The sequence below is a fragment of the Harpia harpyja genome, chromosome 16, assembly GCF_026419915.1.
Source record: "Harpia harpyja isolate bHarHar1 chromosome 16, bHarHar1 primary haplotype, whole genome shotgun sequence".
Taxonomy (NCBI): domain Eukaryota; kingdom Metazoa; phylum Chordata; class Aves; order Accipitriformes; family Accipitridae; genus Harpia; species Harpia harpyja.
Window position 1 is genome coordinate 32,501,430 of NC_068955.1, and position 17,131 is coordinate 32,518,560.

Below are 17,131 nucleotides of genomic sequence, written 5' to 3' on the forward strand. Positions count from 1 at the left end.
GTAGGGTGAGAAGGGGCTATAAACCCCTAGGAGCAGTGTTATGCTGGATGGGGCTACAGCTATAGGTCAGGGCAGGTCTATAGGCTTGAGGGCCAGCACCCTGCTATAGGGCAGGATGGGGTTATAAGCGTGGTGGGGGGGTTGGCTGTAGGGTAAGAAGGGGCTATAGACCCCTAGAAGCAGCGTTACGCTGGGTGGGGCTACAGCTATATGCCAAGATACAGCTATAGGATCCAGGACTAGCCCCCTGCTGTAGGGCAGGACGGGTCTATAGGATCCAGGACCAGCACCCTGCTATAGGTCAGGATGCAGCTATAAGCAGGGGGAGGGGGTTGCTGTAGGGTCAGAAGGGGCTATAGACCCCTAGAAGCAGCATTGTGCTGGACGGGGCTACAGCTATATGCCAAAGATGGAGCTATAGGATCCAGGACCAGCACCCTGCTATAGGGTGGGACAGGGCTATAGGCTTGAGGGCCAGCACCCTGCTATAGGGCAGGATGGAGCTACAGGATCCAGGACCAGCACCCTGCTATAGGGCAGGACGGGTCTATAGGCTCGAGGGCCAGCCCCCTGCTATAGGGCGGGACGGAGCTATAGGATCCGGGGAGAGGCGGGAGCCCTAAACCCGAGGGGCGGGGCGATGCTCCAATCCGGGAGGGGGGCGGAGCTCCCTTTCCGCCCCGCCCTTTCAGCGCCATGACGCAATACGCACCGACCCCGCCTTTCCTTTCCCCTCCTCTACCGCGCAGGCGCGGCCGCAGCCCTGAGGCGCCTTCAGCCGCCGCCGCCGCCATGGGGAAAAAATCCCGCGCCGCTCCGGGCCGAAGGCCCATCCTTCAGCTTTCTCCTCCCGGACCCCGCCGGGACGAGGCGGCGGTGCAGCCGGTTGAAGGCACCGAATCGGGTTCCGAGCCGGGTAATAATCGGCGGGAGGGGATGTGAGGGGAATGGCGGGCGGGGGGGGGGGGGGGCGGACGCTTTGTTGGCGGGGCGCGGCCTAGTGGAGGCCTCGGCGCGGCCTAGCGGCGATACCGGGGGGGGAGGCGGAGGGGGGGGGGGGGGAGCCGCGGGGCGGGGCTCCGACCCCCCCCCCCGCGGTCCCCCCCTTCCGCCTCCCCCGATTCTAGCCCCCCCCCCTTTCTTTAACGATTCCCCCCCTCCCAGACGAACCCGAAGCGGTAACGGAGCCCCCCCGCAACGCTCCCAACCCGCCGCCCCCCGCTGTCAAGCCCACAGGTACGAAGCCCCCTCAAAAAAAAAAAAAAAAAGAGGGGGGTTGCCCCTTTTTATTCTTTTGGGGGGGGGGGAGTTGTACGTTTTTAAGCGCGTTTTTTTGTTGGGGTAAGTTGATTTCCACGTTTATGTGCTTTTGATCTGGGGGAGTGGGGTGATCGCCCCCCCCCACTTTATTTTTTTTGGGGGGGGGGGGCAGGGTTATTGCTCCCATTTTCCTGTTTTTGAGGCGGTGGTATGATGTAAAAGTTCACCCCCCTGCTGCCCCTGAAGCGATTTGTGAAGGGGAGGTGATTTCTTGCCTTAAAAATTTGGGTTTGGAGATGTTTTTTCCGCCCAGTGTGGGGTTTTTTTTGTCTGGGGGGAGGAGGAGGTGGTGTTTTTTTTTGCCGTTACTGTTGTTACCCGTCGTTAGCTCTTAAATAAATCCGACATCAATTTAATAATTTAACATTTAACATTAAATAATTTAACAATTTTAAACTTTGGTATTTTGGGGTGTGGTGACTCCCCCCTCTGTGGTTTGCAGGCAGAATATGATATTTTCTCCCCCCAAGTCTCTTTTTTCAGGGGTGGGGAATTGCTTTTTCCTCCTAATGTTGCTCGGTTGGTCGGTCTTTTTTTTCCCCGGGGAGGCTATTTCCCATTCCTAGTGTGGTTGGGGGGCTGGCACCCCCCCTCGATTTTGGGGGTCAGGAGATATCCCCGCGGATGTTTTGAAGAGGGAGGGGCGGCGTTTATCCCCTGAACGCTCGTGGCTGCTCCCCCTTTCGCAGGATTAGCGGGGTGACGGCGGGACCACTCGAGTCGCGGCAGGGTGGGGGGTGGGGGTGGGATCCGCTTCTCCGAGGCGGGATGTGCTGCGTCGTGGCCCCCCCCCCCCCTCGCTGAGGTTCCGCTGTTCCTCTCTGCCCCCCACCCTGGCCAGGAGGTTTGTGTCTGCTCGGCGCCTATGCAGACAGCGACGACGAGGAGGGCGAAATCCCGGAGAAGTCTGCCCGTTCCGCGGACGCTAATGGCAATAATTCGGCAGACATCGACAGCACGCTGGCAAACTTCCTGGCGGTTAGTGCGGCTCCGGGGAGAGAGGGCGGAGGGGAGCTTCACGGTCCGAGGCGTTGTCCTCTGCCGATAAATGTTTTGACTCCGCTTTTGCCTCCCCTGGGATTTGAGGATCGTGTCGGGATGTTGTTTTCGCAGGAGATCGATGCCATCACGGCTCCTCCGCAGCCCGCCGAGCCCTCCGCCGCCTCTTCCGCGCCGCCCCCCACTCCTCCCCGCCCGGAGCCGAAGGAGTCAGGCTCGGGCCAGTCCTCGGGCACCGCCAACGGCGCGGGATCTGCGCCGGCCCCGGAGTGGCAGTACGATACCCAGTGCTCGCTGGCGGGAGGTGAGCGCCTCGCCCAGGGTCTTGGGGCTGGGGGGGCTTCTGTCCCCCACTTTGCTCACCGAAGGGAGCTGAGGGCGGTGACAAGCGGTTGACGCTGGGAGAAGGGGGGTGACAACGGTCTGGGGAACCGATCCGGTTGGCGGTGGGACGCAGGCTCTGCGCATCCTGTGGCTGACGGCCTGTCCTTGTCCCCCCCCGGCAGTGGGAGAGCTGGAAATGGGCGACTGGCAGGAGGTGTGGGACGAGAACACCGGCTGCTACTATTACTGGAACACCCAGAGCAACGAGGTGACCTGGGAGCTGCCGCAGTACCTGGCGACGCAGGTCCAGGGCCTGCAGCACTACCAGCACAGGTGGGAGAGACCCCCAGCCCCGCGAGGGGAGGCGATGGGGCTTTGTCCCCCAGCCCGCCCTTCATTCCCTCTCCTCTTCCTCAGCAGCACCGTGGCAGGCGCCAACGGCAGCTTCGTAGCGGCTGCCGAGCTGTACCCCCAGGAGAAGGGGGCCGCCCCGGGCAGCGTCGGCCGTGGGGCCAGCCTCACCAAGCGGGAGGTGAAGAAGGTCAGTCGGACGGGCCGAGCACCGGGTTCTGGTTGCCACGGGGCTTGTAGGGGCGCCCCTTTGGGCTTCCTCGGCAGCGGGTGGGTCGCTCCGCTCCATTCGCAGCCCAAAGAAGGGCCCCGTCAGCACGAGGGGCCGCCTGGGCTCCGTCTTCTGCGGGCTGCGGTCTCCTTCGCTGCTTGGGGAAGGCGTAGGGCTGGGGCGAGGGGGCAGGGAGCGGCGGCTGCTGGCGGAAAGCTCGCACGGCTGCTGCCGGAAAGCTTACGCGGCGCTCGACCCGCAGGAAGTGAACGAAGGCGTGCAGGCTCTCTCCAACAGCGAGGAGGAGAAGAAGGGGGTGGCTGCAGCCCTCCTGGCACCGCTCCTGCCCGACGTGGTGAAGGAGGAAGAGGAGCGCTGGAGGAGAAAGGTGATCTGCAAAGAGGAGGTCGAGCCGCCCCTGGAAGAGGAGGCAAAAGCAGAAGAGGCGGCGGCCGCCCCCGAAGAGCCGCAGCCCGGCAGGGATCCCCTGGAAGACACGCTGCAGGAGGATCTGTGCAGCGTGGTGCAGTCGGGGGAGAGCGCTGAGGAAGAGGAGGAGCAAGACACCCTCGAGCTGGAGATGGTGCTGGAGAGAAAGAAGGTAAGGGGGAAATTTCTGTCACTGAAACGAGGCCGCGGGTGCAGCCAAGGAATAGTTGGGGATAAACTGGGAGCAGCAGACGTTTTCATCTCTGTCCTCCTGCCTGCTCTGGGAGAGTGACCCTGCGTTTCCCGTGCTGCTCCTATACAGGCCTGGGCTCCATATGGAGCTTCACAGCTTCATGTGGACGCTGTGCTGACGAGTCAGCGGCCGTTGGCAAACTCTTGCCCCATCTTCCCTGCCATTAACGCGGTGCCCCGGTTAGAGCAGCTGTTTGCTCTTCTTTCACGGGTGACTCGTAACCGCGGCTGTTCTCTGGGGGACGCTCAGGTCCCTGAAGTGCCGCTCGCTGTCATGTCTCTTGGCAGGCGGAGCTGCGTGCCTTGGAGGAAGGCGATGGCAGCGTTTCGGGCTCCAGCCCGCTCTCCGACGGGAGCCAGTCAGCCTCGCAGGATGCAACCCGCAGGCTGGCCTCTAAGCGAGGGAAATGGAAACTGTTTGTTGGAGCTGCCAGCCCTGAATCCGCGAGTCGAGGTTCCAGCAAAACAGGCCGGGAGAGCCCGGAAGCGGGAGAAGCAGGTAATTGGAAAGGCTCCCTTCGGAGGGAGGAGCGGGTATTTGGAAAGGCCGCAGCCCTCTCCTGCCGGGGTCTCCTTTCCCCGAAGATGCACGGGGCGCCTGGAGCCCCACGTGGCGCGTAGAGGAGCCGGGCAGGCGGTGAGGTACGTGTGCCAGGCAGGGGACAGGCCCAGAAGGGTGGCTGTCACCAGTGTCGCAGGCTGGCAGTGCCAGTCTTGCAGGCTCAGGGCAGTGTGGGGTTAAGCTGATGCTCTGCCAGATTCTCTTCTTTATCCTAATTAAAAAGAGAAAACAGGGGGGTGCCCATATTCAACACTTTTGTCAGGAAAATAAATAGGAGAGTGCCTGTACTCGACGCTTTAGCAGGAGAAGGAATGCAGAAGCGTGGTAACGGCTGCTTCCCATCCCACCGCCTTCTGCTTTCCTCCCAACATTATAAATCTGAACTGTGGTACATGAGGAACTGTTGTCTTCCTCTTTTCAAGTTCTGTTTCTAAGCTGCCTGGTAACGGTCGCCAAACTTTAGGCAGGTGAGGTGTTCCCCAAGAGCCGCTCCGGCTCCGCGCTTGTTGGTGCGTGGGAAACGTAAGGCAGGACCCCGCTGCCAGGAAGATGTGGTTCACATAAGGGTTGTTTGATACCAGGATACATTGCTGGAGGAACAGCCCCTCGGCAGAGCTCGCGTTCCTGTTCATGCTCTGCTTTCCAGTGGTACAGCCATGTTCTTTCAGAGACTGTTGTCAAACGTATGTTAAGGGTAGTTCATCCGATGTTGCAGAGCATCGTGTAAATTTATTGTCTCGGGGGAAATGACACGATTGCGGCTGTTAGCCCGTGCTTCGCTACCTGTACCGACCCTCCCATCCTCCCCAGTCCCTCCAGAGCTGCGCTCCCCGAAGCGCGCTTGAGAGAACAGCCTGTGCCTGGCAGCCCCGGGACTCCCAGATGTGCCAGTCCCCGGCACGAGGCTTCAGGCCAGCTGCCTGCCTCGTGGCAAAGAGGGAGGCAGCCCCTCTGGCACAGAAAGCTGGCTGAATGAGAGACAACTGCTTTTCCCAGGAAAAAACGGTACAAAAGTGCCCTGAGCCCGGAGCAGGCTGCGTCGTGCTGGAGTGGGAGACAGTGCCCTTCCCTAAAATGGTGTTGATGTGGTCTTAACGCGCGTCTGCTTCAGGCAGAGGTGTGATCTGGATGGCAGGCCTGGTGTTAAGTCGGTGATGTCGTTTGTCCGGGGTGGCTCTTTGCGGGATGATTTTGCTGGAGGGTTTTCCCTTGTGCCTCGCAGGCCCGTGGGCAGAACATCCCTGGAGCCAGTTCTTCCCAGCAGTGTTGGTTTCCTGCTTACCTGGGAAAGAGGAAGCTGTTACTCTAAAATAACCTGGTTTAAAAGTTAAGCACCCTGTTGCTGCAGGGTGGTTGAGGGAACTGTCCTGCCCTTCAGCACCAGGACACACCAGGAATGTGGGTTTTTTTACCCCCCCAAGGGCTTTTGGTAGGAGTCCCTCACAAAACTTCCCTCCCTGGAATTTGTCGCTTGGACAGTGAATTAGTCACCACTGCCCTGTGATGCGGCAGAGGCAAAACCTTACCGTCTTGACAACTATTTGGGAGCTCTTCGGTCTTTGACAATGGTCTCAACTTATTTAATACCTGATGCTTTTTCTTGACAAATTATTAAACCTCCGGAGTTTAACGCTTGCCTGCCTGGTGCTTGACTCTCTTCACGCTTCCTTGAACCCTGCGCTCCACGCTGTTCCTCCTTCCTGCCCTTGTGCTGGAGCAGCTGTAATTCTCCGCTTCCTGTGCCGTCCTTCTGGAAGGACCCCCACCATCAAAACACAGAGCCAGTGACCCTCTCTCCTTTTTAATTTCAGGCTCTCGTTGCCAGCTCCTGTAGGAAAGAGGCCCCGGCTCTTTCCCTGCCCTCTCCTCCAGCGGCTTTGGCCCCCGGCACGGTGTCTCCAGCCCACTGTTGGCAGCGCCATGGCAGCGGTGGGAGAAGGGCTGACCTGTCATTTCTTCTCCTGCAGCGGCAAGCACAGAAGCAGCTGATGCGATGTCAGACAAAGAGGCAGAGTCTGAGGAGCCCCAGGAGAAAGCAAAAGCCCAAGGGGCACCAAAAATAGAAGAGGAGGAGCAGGACCTAAAGGTACGGAGATGCAGAGGTGTGTGTCTGTGAGATCCGTCCCAGCTCGCGTAAGGGACGTGGCCGGGCGCTCGGCCGCTCCCCCAGGCCCCGGCCAGTTCGTGGCTCTCCCAGGGGCTCGCCGTGCCGCCGGCAGTGCGGAGGGACATGCTGGCTCCCTCGGTCACCTCTGCCCAGGGGACACCTGAGCTTTGGGCTGTGTGTTTGCCCCAGCTGGAGCGACCTTGTCTGCCTCCTGCACTGCCGGCGGGACGGCACCGTAGCCCTGCTGCAGCTCTACACCTCAGGTCCCTTTGCGGCTGCGAGAACAGCTTGCCCTGGCCCTGTGAAAGAGTGGCCATGCAGGATTGGGCCAGCATTTCTGCAGCCCAGTATCCTGTCTCCAGCAGGAGCCAGCAGCAAAGGCTTGAAAGTGTTGTAAAAAAAACAAATAAAAAGGGGGGTGTGGGGGGCATAAAGACTGAGCCCAGGGGCTTGTCATGAGAGAGAGCAAACACTTTTGTCTTGACTTTCTTTTCACCAAAAACGGTATTACAGTCCTCTGGCACGTGCCCGTTCAGTCATCCCGTTTCCAGGCTGAAGACTCCTCATCCGTAATCTCTCTGTGTCTGGAGGCTGCTGGTACCTATTGCTCTGCCCTTCCCCTGGCGTTACTTTTTTGAAGTTGTTAGATGCAAATTGGGGAAGCCCTGGGGACTTCTGCAGCATCGTACTGATGCCGCGAAAAAGGCTCAGGCTTCGGTACTGATATCTTCTCTTCCGAGCCTTGGTTTGCTCTTTTTTGGCTGCAGCTGAACAGTTCCCAGAGCCCCTTCCTGAGCTGTAGTAGTGACATGCAGAGCTACAGGCTCTGGGTGATGGTTACGCAGAGTGGTAGGGGAGATCTTTTCCATTTGTCCTTTTGATTCCCCAGTCGCTCATTACCCTGCGATCTCCTGCAGCGTTAAATTTGGCTCCTGAGTAATTTCATTTCGTTAGCAAATGTTGTCACCTCCCTGTACCAGATGGTTTATGGATGGGGAATCGCCGGCTCGTGGTAGAACTCCGGTGGAAACCGGCAGCGAAAGCTGACCTCCGGCCATGCCCTCGTTTCCCACCACTTAATCATTTTACCAGCATGAAAGGGAAGGGCTTCGTTATTGTCCTCATGACAGATTTAGCATCTCTCCCATGAAAGAACTCTAGCAGAGTTTTGAGATGTGATGTTCCCTGCCCAAAACCACTGTGCCTCCCTCAGCATAGCATCTGCATGAGGCTTGTCTGATTTTTTTAAATTCAATTTATCTAAAAAAAGAGAGGAAAAAAAAGCCTGCAGCAGGACCACGCTTGTTGGCTGCTGCACCCCAGATGGCTGCCGAAAGCCTTTTAAGCTGTCACGTTTGCTGTCCCCTTTTCTCCTGATACTGGCGGTGCTCTGTGATGGACTGTGTGCTGTAGCGTGGTGCTTTCCCATGCAGGATCCCCTTAGAGCTGTTGGAGGAATGCCGTCTCCTTGGGTAATTGGTACCGTTTGCTTCATCGGTTTGGGGTAATCTGTCTTCTGCCGGATCTCTGGTTTGCAGGAGATCCGCCGGGTCCTCTGCTGCGAAGTCACCCTCTGCTGTGGGATCTTCCCTGGCTTCTCCGTAGCCACGTTAACGTGGGAATTGTTTCCCTGCCTCGGGCTTCTCTAGCGCTGCTTGTCTGTCTGGCCCGTCCTCCTCTCTGGAGACAGACGCTGCGTTGTCGGCTTTGGGGATCTTCCAAAGCCTCTTCCAAAGAGTGAAGGAAAAAAGAAATTTTTAGAGCCTTCCCTTAAAGCAATCATGATGCCGCTTGCAGGCGTCCACCCCGTTTCTGCTCTTGTTTTCTGGCTTGTAGGTGCTTTCACGCAGGCCCCTCAGTCAGGGGGATTGACACGGGGGATCCCTACGTCCCCGTGCAGTGCCCCAATGGGAGGTTTTGCTCCCGTGGGACGCTGGGGTTGAGTAACAGTGGTCGCTGTGGGCTGGCCTGAATCTTAACATAGATACTGTCTCCGCTTGGGAGTAAATCCGGAGCTGTTACCCCTTTCCTGTGCTTTCCAGCTAGTTCCTCCGGAAAGGGGTGATTTATGAAGCCTGAAATTATATCCTGGCCCATTTCCTTTGGGAAATGGTTGAAGCATTAGATTTAATGCTTTCCGCCCTGGCGATTGCTCTGCTGTAACTCCAGAGCCGGGGCGCCGAAGCAGACCGAGCCCGTACCCTCCTTCGGCTGGCGTGGAGCGGCGACCGCTCTGGCAAGCGCCGGGAGCCGTGGCTGGGAGTAGGGCAAGGTCCGCACGAAGGAGTTGGGGTTCGCTGGCACCTCCCGCGGCTGCAGTAGGAGGTCTCATCCTGCCACCCCACAGCAACCCCCTCCCTGGGGCGCAGGAGGTAGCGGGGCTTCGAGGAGGGGGTGACAGGCGCACACACATTCAGGGTGGCACGTCCCAGTCCCGCCAGGCTGAGGGGCCGGGGGCTGTCCAGAGTCTTGTTTGCCGGGGAAGGCCTCGAGCCGTGAGGCCGCAGCCGCCCGGTGACGCTACCCGGGGGCAGCTCTTTACTCTCCCCTTTCTCCCTGGCAGTTTCAGATCGGAGAGCTGGCAAATACTCTGACTAGTAAATTGGAGTTCCTGGGCATCAACAGACAATCTATCTCCAACTTCCACATGTTGCTGTTGCAGACAGAGGTAACCGAGCCTTCGCCCCTCGCTCCGGCCTTCTGTTCCGAAGCGGATCAAATACTGTCCGCCGTTCGAGCGCCGAGGGCCGGTGCTGCGTGAACCTCGTGGCCGCGGCGGCACCGCACCGCGCCGTGCGGCGTGCCCACCCGCCCGCCTCCTGCAGGGCCCTTCCTCGGCGGGGGGAGAGCATGGCTTTGCGCGGAGGCGGTGTCTTCCTCCTGGCCCCCCCGAGTCCCGTGCCGTAAGGGAGCCTCCCGGACCTCGAGTCCTGTCCCGAGGGCCGCTTGCAGCCTCCCTCAACGGCTTCCCCCGGTTCTTGCCCTCTAGACCCGCATTGCAGACTGGCGAGAAGGTGCTCTCAATGGAAACTACCTCAAACGCAAACTCCAAGACGCAGCCGAACAGCTAAAACAATACGAAATAAACGCCACCCCTAAAGGCTGGTCCTGCCACTGGGACAGGTACGCGCTCTCCTACCTTTCTCACCTTTCATCTCTGACATCTCAGACATGATTTGTGACCATCACCACCCGACGACGTGGCGCCGTCCCTCTCGGAGACTGAGAGCAGCTTCTGTTAGCAGTGCTGGGCAGGCAGAGAAACGTCCGGCACTCGCAGAGTTTGGGCCAGCCACCAAACTGGAGGATCCAAACGGAGTGCTCAGTGCTTTGAGACGGAGCTGATTCCCTGATCGGACAGAGCTGGTTTTCACTCTCGCGAGTGTAAAGCGCTGTGGAGGGCGGGCCTGGGGGGTCGCGCATGCGAGAGCTCTGTGAACTTTGCAGGATCTCTGGATCACCTCTTCTGACCAACAGCTCTGACAAAGGACAAACTTCAACTCATCGACGGAACGAAGAACAAGATTTCTGTCTCCTGCCAGCAGGTCAGACCCAAACATTTCTTTGTCTATTTGGCTTTCTTGATTAATTTTCCTTTGTTTGAAATCTTTGCTCTTTTGTTTTTCAGCTCCCAGATCCGCTCCCTCTCTCTAGCATTCACTGTGTGTTTGACACCAAGAGTATCATAAAAGCGACCTCCGCGCACCACGGGGTAGGGGGGCAGCCGCTTCTCTCCATTGGGCTGTTCCCCGGTGCCTCTTCTTGGAGGGCGACTTTCAGCCAAGGTGGCGGCTGAAAGTCCCGATGCTAGCGAGACGTCGCTCTGCTGCACGCTGGCCTGCTTTCTCAGCCCTCCCCTCCCTCGGAGCGGGGGGCTCAGGGCGACGTTCACGCAGCCAGCAATGCAAATAGCTTTGAGCGAGCCGGCTCGGGCCTCTCCTGCCTCTGTCCTCAAAGTTGTTTGTTGCGTTTGGGAGAGCGGCGGCCCTGCCGCAGAGGGTCTTCCCTGCGAGAGCGCACCGCTGTCGTGGGCAGGCCCGCCTCGGAGTGTCGGTGGCGGGGGAGGGAATCTAAAGCCTCCTTCTCTTTCTTGTGATTTAGGGAGCATAGACGCTATTTCTATGTTAACGAGCGCTCAGGAGAGTCGCAATGGGAGTTCCCCGACGGGGAGGACGAAGAGGAGGGACAGCGGAGCACCGACAGAAAAGCCGACGGTCCTCCTAAACCACCTCCAAAAGACAAAGGAGAGCGCGCCGAGGACCCCGCCGAGCGCTCCGCAGGTACAGCCGGGGGCGGGAACGGGGATGGGGGAGGAGGGGGTCGCTGCAGTTGGGGGGTCCTGGCCCCGAAGCGGGGCGTTGGGGGGGCCCCACCGAGCGCTAGAGCAGTACGCGATGGCGCTGGCCTCCCTCCCCGGGCTTTAGCGAAGCCGGGACGAGCGCCGCTCCCGCGTCCGAGCTGTCCCCATCGGTTTTAGGCATCGCAGCGGCGCCGGGGAAGGCGGCGTGCAGCTCGTCGGTCGAGCCCGTGGCGTGAGCTCTGCCTGCCCGCTCCCAGGCAGGGCCCTGGCAGGGAGGCAGCGGGCAGGAGCAGGCAGCGCGGTCCGTAGCGTGGGTTTTCAAGCCTGTGTCAATATGTATTCTTCAGGCTCCCTTTGTAAAGAATCCTTCTCAGGCCAAGTTCCTGCTACGTCTCTCATGCCGCTCACTCCATTTTGGACTCTGCTTCAGTCCTCTGTCCCGGTCCTCCAACCTCCCTTGCCTTTGGAAATGCCTCCGCCGCCTCCGCCTCCACCGGACTCGCCTCCGCCGCCGCCCCCGCCGCCCCCACCTCCCGGAGAAGACAGCGAGATCCAGGAAGTGGAGATGGAAGATGAGGGGGGCGAGGAGCCGCCCGCCCCAGGAACGGAGGAAGACGCTCCCCTGAAGCCTCTCCTGCGCCCAGCTGCCAGCAGCAGCCAGGTGAGCGGCGGCGCCAGCAGCCGGGCGAAGCCGGACCTCAGCCAGTCCCACCGCCCCGTGTCCAGCGCAGGGAGGGGGCGTGGAAGGGCGCTCATTCGGCCGCACCTCGGGGCCGCGTCCCTCCCGGCTCGGTGCTCACCTCGGCACTCTCTTCCAGGGTGCCGTTGAACCGAGCCCGGCCCCGCTGCTCTCCGCCAAGCCTCAGAAGAGGAAAGCCGTGGAGATGAGCCCGGGGCTGATGCAGCGAACGGCCACCATCGGCAGCTGCCCCGTCATCTACAGCCAGCCCCTGATGGCCGCCGGCAAGTACCAGCCTTCGGCCGTGCCCCTCGCCTCCCTGAGGCCGCGCCAGCGGCTGCAGGGCGAGATCCAGGGCCGCCCCAACCTCCGCATCGCGCCGGGCCACGCCGGCCCTCAGCCCGCCGCTCTGGGCCTGCAGTCCGGCTACCTGGGCGTGACGGCGCCCGCCGCGCCTTCCGTCATGAGCTACTCGGAGTGCGCCGCGCCCGTCAGCCTGGCCGCTGCTGCCGTGCAACTGGCCCCGGCGCGAGGAGCCCTGCCCGCTGCCGGCACCGCCAACCAGCCGCCGCCTCCGCCGCCCCCCCAGACACCCCCGCCTCCCGCCCCCAAGGCGCCGCCGCCACCGGAGAAGGAGAAGCCGAGGAAGGGGCGGAAGGACAAGGTAGGCAGGTGCTCTTGCGCCGGTCACTCGCCGGGCGCCCTCTTTTCCCTTTCCAGCCGCCCTCACCGCGGCCTTTTGCATTTCTGGCACAGGGCAAGAAGGGCAAGACGAAGATGCCGTCGCTGGTGAAGAAGTGGCAGAGTATCCAGCGGGAGCTGGATGAGGAGGAGAACTCCAGCTCCAGCGAGGAGGATCGGGAGACCACTGCCCAGCGGCGCATCGAGGAGTGGAAGCAGCAGCAGCTGATGAGGTACGAGCCCCGGGAGGCTGCCCCGGCATCGGCAGCCCTTCTCCGTGGCACGCTGCCTGGCTCGGCTCCACCTGGGGGGAACGTTTCCTTGTCCCCTGTAGAGGCAGAGAGTGGGGATCCGCATCTCCGGCCCTGGGGGGAGGCACGCGAGGGTGGGGGGGGGACTGTCACCTTGTGCCGCCCGGGTGCTGACACCCCGCTTTATCCCCGCAGTGGCATGGCGGAGAGGAACGCCAACTTCGAGGCGCTGCCAGAGGACTGGCGAGCGCGGCTGAAGCGGAGGAAAACCGCGTCGAGCACATGAGGCGCGGCCGCACTCTTTTTTACAGATGTACAGTTCAGAGCCCTTCACTTGACCGTTGTCCAATAAATTGTAGCAGTTTGGGACGTGCCGTCTGGTTGAGCGGGAGCTGTCCCTGCCCCTGCCGCGGCGGCAGGAGGTCGGGAGCAGTTTGGGGCCGGCGTGCGCGGTGGTCCTGGCTTGGGCTGATACCGTGGGGGCCCTTTGTGGCCCCGCTCCCCTGGGCGTCTGCCAGGATAAGGAAATCCCTCTGGCTCCTTTCCCAGCTCCACTCTGGGACCGCCCCGTCCCTCCCTGCCACTGGCCGGTCGCTCAGCGACCGCGTCCTGGCTCCCTGGCGTCGCCGGGACCGGAGAAGGGTTTTGCCGGACTTCTCGCAGCCATGCAGCCCTCGGGGGGCTCCGCTGCCCGGGTCGTGGAGGGAGGACTGGGGGGGTTTGGCAGAGGGCTGGTCCCCGAGCCCTACGACAGCTTCATGCGCAGCCACCTGCGCTACTACGGCTACTTCCAAGGTGAGCCATGGCCGCGGCGGGGCCCTGGCCGCAGGGCCGTGTCCCCTCAGGCCCCCCCCGGCCGCTCGGGCTGCAGCGGTGCTCTCCCCAAGGCCAGAAGGCAGGCGGGCAGAAGAGCCCCATGTCCCTGGGGGTCCCCTCGGAGCAGCACCCCACCGAGGCACCTGGTACGGGCAGCACCGACCCCAGCTACCTGCGGGGTCCCAGGCAGGAGCCGAGCCGTGAGTGAGACCCCCGCAGCCCCCCAGCACTGGGGTCGGTGCTGCCCCAGGGCCTGCAACTGTGTTCTGCCATGGAGGGTGCAGTGGGGGGTGGTTTTGGGGGGCATCCCCACCCCAACCCTCCCAGCCTGGGCTCCTCTATCTCTGCCGGAGCCGTGTCATGGAGCCGGGAGCGCACCAGAGCCCCCCCAGCCCCTCCTGGTCCCCTTGCAGCCCCTGGGGTGCTGGAGCCAGCCCCCTCTGCGCGGCGCCGGGGCACGCCGCTTCCCTCGGCACGGCACCGTGGGTCCCCGGGGGAGCCGCGGGCTCTCTTCGCCCTTCCCTCGGCGCGGGGCCCCCTGCCCGCTCCCCGCTGGCCCATCGAGTGCGAAGTCATCGAGGAGACCATCGAGCACATCGGTGAGGGAGCGCTCTGGCTGTTCCCCCCACTCACCCTGGTGCCAGACCCCCACTGTGCCTATAGCACCCATCCGCACCCCCCCACAGAGTGGGTGCCCCCTGAACCGGAGCCCTTCTGCCAGCCCACGGGCCCTCACTGGGCCCCGGCCGCCCGCGGTGAGGAGCACGGCATCGTCGTCTACCACCTCAGCCCAGGTAGCGGGGAGCGGGCAGCACCCCAGGGTGCTCCCTCGGTCTCCCCAGGCCCCCATCACCGTCCCTCCGGGCTTCCCCCCACAGCACCCCGAGGCTCCTGCTTCACCCGCGCTCGGATCGGGGGGGCCCCGGGTCCCCTCTCCTCGCCGGCAGCCCCCTTGGAGGGTCCCCAGGACACCACGCTGCTCTTTGAATCCCGCTTCGAGAGCGGCAACCTCCAGAAAGCCGTCAAGGTGTAAGAGAGGGGCCGGGGGGTGCGGTGGTAGCGGCGGTAGGGCCAGGAGCCGGAGCATGGCCCGTCCCGCCGTGCAGGGGCCCCTACGAGTACGTGCTGACGCTGCGGCCGGACCTGTACACCACCAAGCACACCCAGTGGTTCTACTTCCGCGTCCAAAACACCCGGCGAGGCCCTCTCTACCGCTTCACCACCGCCAACCTGGCAAAGCCCAAGAGCCTCTACGGCGAGGGCATGCGGCCGCTGTTCTACTCCCAGCGGGATGCCCAGAGCCGTGGCATCGGCTGGCGCCGGGTCGGGGCCGACGTCCGCTACTACCGGGGCGGCGGCAGGGAGGAGCCGGCCGCCTTCCGCCTCTCCTGGACGGCACGCTTCCCCCACGATGGTGACACCTGCTTCTTCGCCCACTCCTACCCCTACACCTACTCCGACCTGCAGCGCTACCTGCGGGCGCTGGCGGGTGACCCGGTGCGCTCACGGTACTGCGCGGTGCGGGCGCTGTGCCGCAGCCTGGCCGGCAACACCGTCTACCTGCTGACCATCACTAGTCCCGCCGGCGCGGCGGCCAAGCGGGCGGTGGTGCTGAGCGCCCGCGCACACCCCGGGGAGAGCGGCGGCTCCTGGGCCATGCGGGGCTTCCTCGATTTCCTCCTCAGCGCCGACGCCGATGCCCAGCTCCTGCGCCGGCTCTTCGTCTTCAAGGTGGTGCCCATGCTCAACCCCGACGGGGTGGTGGTGGGCAACTCCCGCTGCTCCCTGGCAGGCCGCGACCCCAACAGGGCTTACGGGACAGCGCTCTGCGGCTCCTTCCCCGGCGTGTGGCACCTGCGGGCCATGGTCGAGAGGTGAGGTGGGGGCGTGGGGAGCCGGCAGGGCGGTGCCGCTCCCGCGGCAGTGCCAGTGACCATATCCCGACGCACGCAGGGTGCTGGCGGAGCGGGAGGTGGTGCTTTACTGCGACTTCCACGGGCACAGCCGGAAGAACAACGTCTTCATGTATGGTTGTGACGGTGGCGGAGCCGGGGCCGGGCTGCGGCTGTGCCAGCGCATCTTCCCCCTGATGCTGAGCAAAAATGCCCCTGACAAGGTGGGACGCTCAGAAGCCATTCTCGGAGCCAGGGAGCGGCGTCCCTGCTGAGCTTTGCGGTGACACCGGATGGCGACGTGGGGAACGCGGCCGCCATGCCGCTGCCCGAGGCACCGCCACGGTGTCTCTGCGGGGCTGGAGAGGGGCACACATCCCCCCGCCGTGCTGACCCCGGGGCTGGCCCCAGTTCTCCTTCCCCAGCTGCAAGTTCAAGGTGCAGAAGAGCAAAGCGGGGACGGGCAGGGTCGTCATGTGGCGCATGGGTGTCTCCAACAGCTACACCATGGAGGCGGCCTTTGGCGGCTCCACGCTGGGTGAGGGGCCGCCACCGGCCGGGGCTGACGGTGTCGGGTGCGTTGGCGGGCGGGTGGGGTGGTCCCCGGGGCTGGGAAGCTGCCGCTTGTTTCCTTTTCCCCTGTCCCCTCCAGGTGGGAGGAGCTCGCACTTCACCGTGGAGGATCTCAAGTCGCTGGGCTACCACCTCTGTGACACCCTGCTCGACTTCTGCGACCCTGATCCCGCCAAGGTGGGCCAGCAACCGCGGCTCAAACCATGGCACCCAGGCCGGTTCCGGTGCCGTAGGTGGGTCGCGGTGACGCTGGCTCCATCGCACAGTTCCAGCAGTGCCTGTCGGAGGTGGATGCGCTGCTGCGGCAGCGGCTGGGCCGGGAGCCGGGCTCTGGCGGCAGCTGGAGTGACGTCTCCCCCTCGGAGCTGGAGTCCAGGTACGTCCCGGCCGTGCCGTCCCGCAGAGCTACGGCGGTGCCGGCGGGGGCTGCAGGCGGTTGTCTCCTCCACACAGCACCAGCGGCTCCGACAGCTCCGTGTCTGACGGGTCCCCGGCTCACCTCCGTGGCCCGGCCCGGCCGGTGAGTCCCTGGGTGCCGCTGCTTTTGGGGTGGGAGGGACGAAGCGCCGGGGAGGCACGAGGTGTCGCAGGGTGCAGACGCCCCGGCACCGCTTTGCCATCTGGTGCAGCTGCAGCAAGGGAGGAGGAAGCGGCTGCGGAGCTGGAGAGCGAGGAATGCCCAGCGCCGGAGAAATGCTGTCTACTGGAGCCGTGCCAGCGTCCCGGTGCGCCTGGGCCCACAAGCACGGTCCATCCAGTCCCAGAGGGGACGGTCCTGCAGGGACACTTGTCCCCAGTGCTGTCCCAGACTGGTGCCAGCACCCCTGGGGCTCCAAGTGGGTCTGACCCCTCTTCTGTGACCCCCCCCCAGGCCAGGCTGGGGCCCTCCAGGACCCGCAGGCAGCCGGCTCTCCCCGGCATCCCGAGGGGAGGCAGCGCGGCGGGAGAGGAGCCCAGAGCCGGCTCCAGCGTGACCTTTCCCAGCGCAGCCAGAGCAGGGGCTGGCCGCCACGCCGCCACGGGGGGATCTCAGCTGGACGGTGGCACAAGCGCGGTGTCGCGCCGTCGGCCGCCGCTGAGCATCCCTCACCCCGGTGTCACCGGTGATTGCTCACAGGATACGGCCCCGGGAGCCGAAACAAAGCCGTCCCGGCGGCGGGGAGGGCAGGCGACCGCTGCCCGCAGGCACGGGGCGCGTCCCCCCCTCACCGCCCACGGCAGGGCCTCGCCGCCCGCCGCCCCGCGCTGCTGCGCCTGTGCTCGGCATTAAAGGCGGTGCCGCCGCGGCCGTGCCTCTGCGCGGTGACGCCTGTTTTCATCGCGCCGTTCCCCCCGCCCCGGGGGCTCCCCCTTGGCCCCCGGCCCTCCGGCCTGCCCCCAGGCT

General features: G+C 63.3%; 3 protein-coding genes across 6 annotated transcripts in view; all 3 read left to right on the forward strand.

The window, feature by feature from the left end:
- The window catches only part of NUP160 (nucleoporin 160), a 30,282-nt gene extending 29,366 nt beyond the window's left edge, over positions 1-916 (forward strand). Inside the window, exon 36 of the transcript XR_008238841.1 lies at positions 750-916. The gene's annotated coding sequence lies outside the window, so the exon portion shown is untranslated. The remainder of the gene's footprint in view (positions 1-749) is intronic.
- Positions 764-12,835, forward strand: FNBP4 (formin binding protein 4). Of its 2 annotated transcripts, none has more exons than XM_052811964.1 (16): positions 764-916; positions 1,165-1,236; positions 2,162-2,298; positions 2,434-2,623; positions 2,826-2,976; positions 3,061-3,184; positions 3,468-3,806; positions 4,175-4,385; positions 6,416-6,534; positions 9,119-9,223; positions 9,545-9,678; positions 10,657-10,835; positions 11,203-11,516; positions 11,674-12,198; positions 12,291-12,448; positions 12,662-12,835. In XM_052811964.1, the coding sequence occupies exons 1-16, from the start codon at positions 793-795 to the stop codon at positions 12,750-12,752; spliced, it is 2,973 nt and encodes a 990-aa protein (XP_052667924.1). In that variant the 5' UTR covers positions 764-792; the 3' UTR covers positions 12,753-12,835. The 2 variants fall into 2 exon arrangements, with proteins under 2 accessions (XP_052667924.1, XP_052667926.1); XM_052811966.1 differs by having other exon boundaries at positions 3,064-3,184.
- Positions 12,836-13,034: 199 nt separating this feature from the next.
- On the forward strand, positions 13,035-17,039 carry AGBL2 (AGBL carboxypeptidase 2). 3 transcript variants are annotated; one of them, XM_052811971.1, is made up of 13 exons: positions 13,035-13,261; positions 13,354-13,482; positions 13,696-13,881; positions 13,969-14,076; positions 14,161-14,311; positions 14,389-15,156; positions 15,236-15,398; positions 15,586-15,712; positions 15,827-15,924; positions 16,014-16,123; positions 16,201-16,267; positions 16,377-16,519; positions 16,624-17,039. In XM_052811971.1, exons 1-13 carry the CDS (start codon positions 13,132-13,134, stop codon positions 17,015-17,017), a joined length of 2,574 nt encoding a protein of 857 aa, XP_052667931.1. In that variant the 5' UTR covers positions 13,035-13,131; the 3' UTR covers positions 17,018-17,039. The 3 variants fall into 3 exon arrangements, with proteins under 3 accessions (XP_052667931.1, XP_052667929.1, XP_052667930.1); XM_052811969.1 differs by having other exon boundaries at positions 15,586-15,924; XM_052811970.1 differs by having other exon boundaries at positions 15,586-15,924; positions 16,377-16,472; positions 16,619-17,039.
- The last annotated feature ends 92 nt before the right edge of the window (positions 17,040-17,131 follow it).

Excerpts from the sequence above, each read along its gene's own strand:
- FNBP4 (XM_052811964.1), top strand. The coding sequence starts at position 793 with ATGGGGAAAAAATCCCGCGCCGCTCCGGGCCGAAGGCCCATCCTTCAG. Across the intron at positions 2,624-2,825 it reads CCAGTGCTCGCTGGCGGGAG|TGGGAGAGCTGGAAATGGGC; the intron begins GTGAGCGCCTCG and ends CCCCCCCGGCAG. Across the intron at positions 3,807-4,174 it reads TGGTGCTGGAGAGAAAGAAG|GCGGAGCTGCGTGCCTTGGA; the intron begins GTAAGGGGGAAA and ends GTCTCTTGGCAG.
- AGBL2 (XM_052811969.1), top strand. The coding sequence starts at position 13,132 with ATGCAGCCCTCGGGGGGCTCCGCTGCCCGGGTCGTGGAGGGAGGACTG. Across the intron at positions 15,157-15,235 it reads CTGCGGGCCATGGTCGAGAG|GGTGCTGGCGGAGCGGGAGG; the intron begins GTGAGGTGGGGG and ends CGACGCACGCAG. Across the intron at positions 16,268-16,376 it reads TCCGTGGCCCGGCCCGGCCG|CTGCAGCAAGGGAGGAGGAA; the intron begins GTGAGTCCCTGG and ends CATCTGGTGCAG.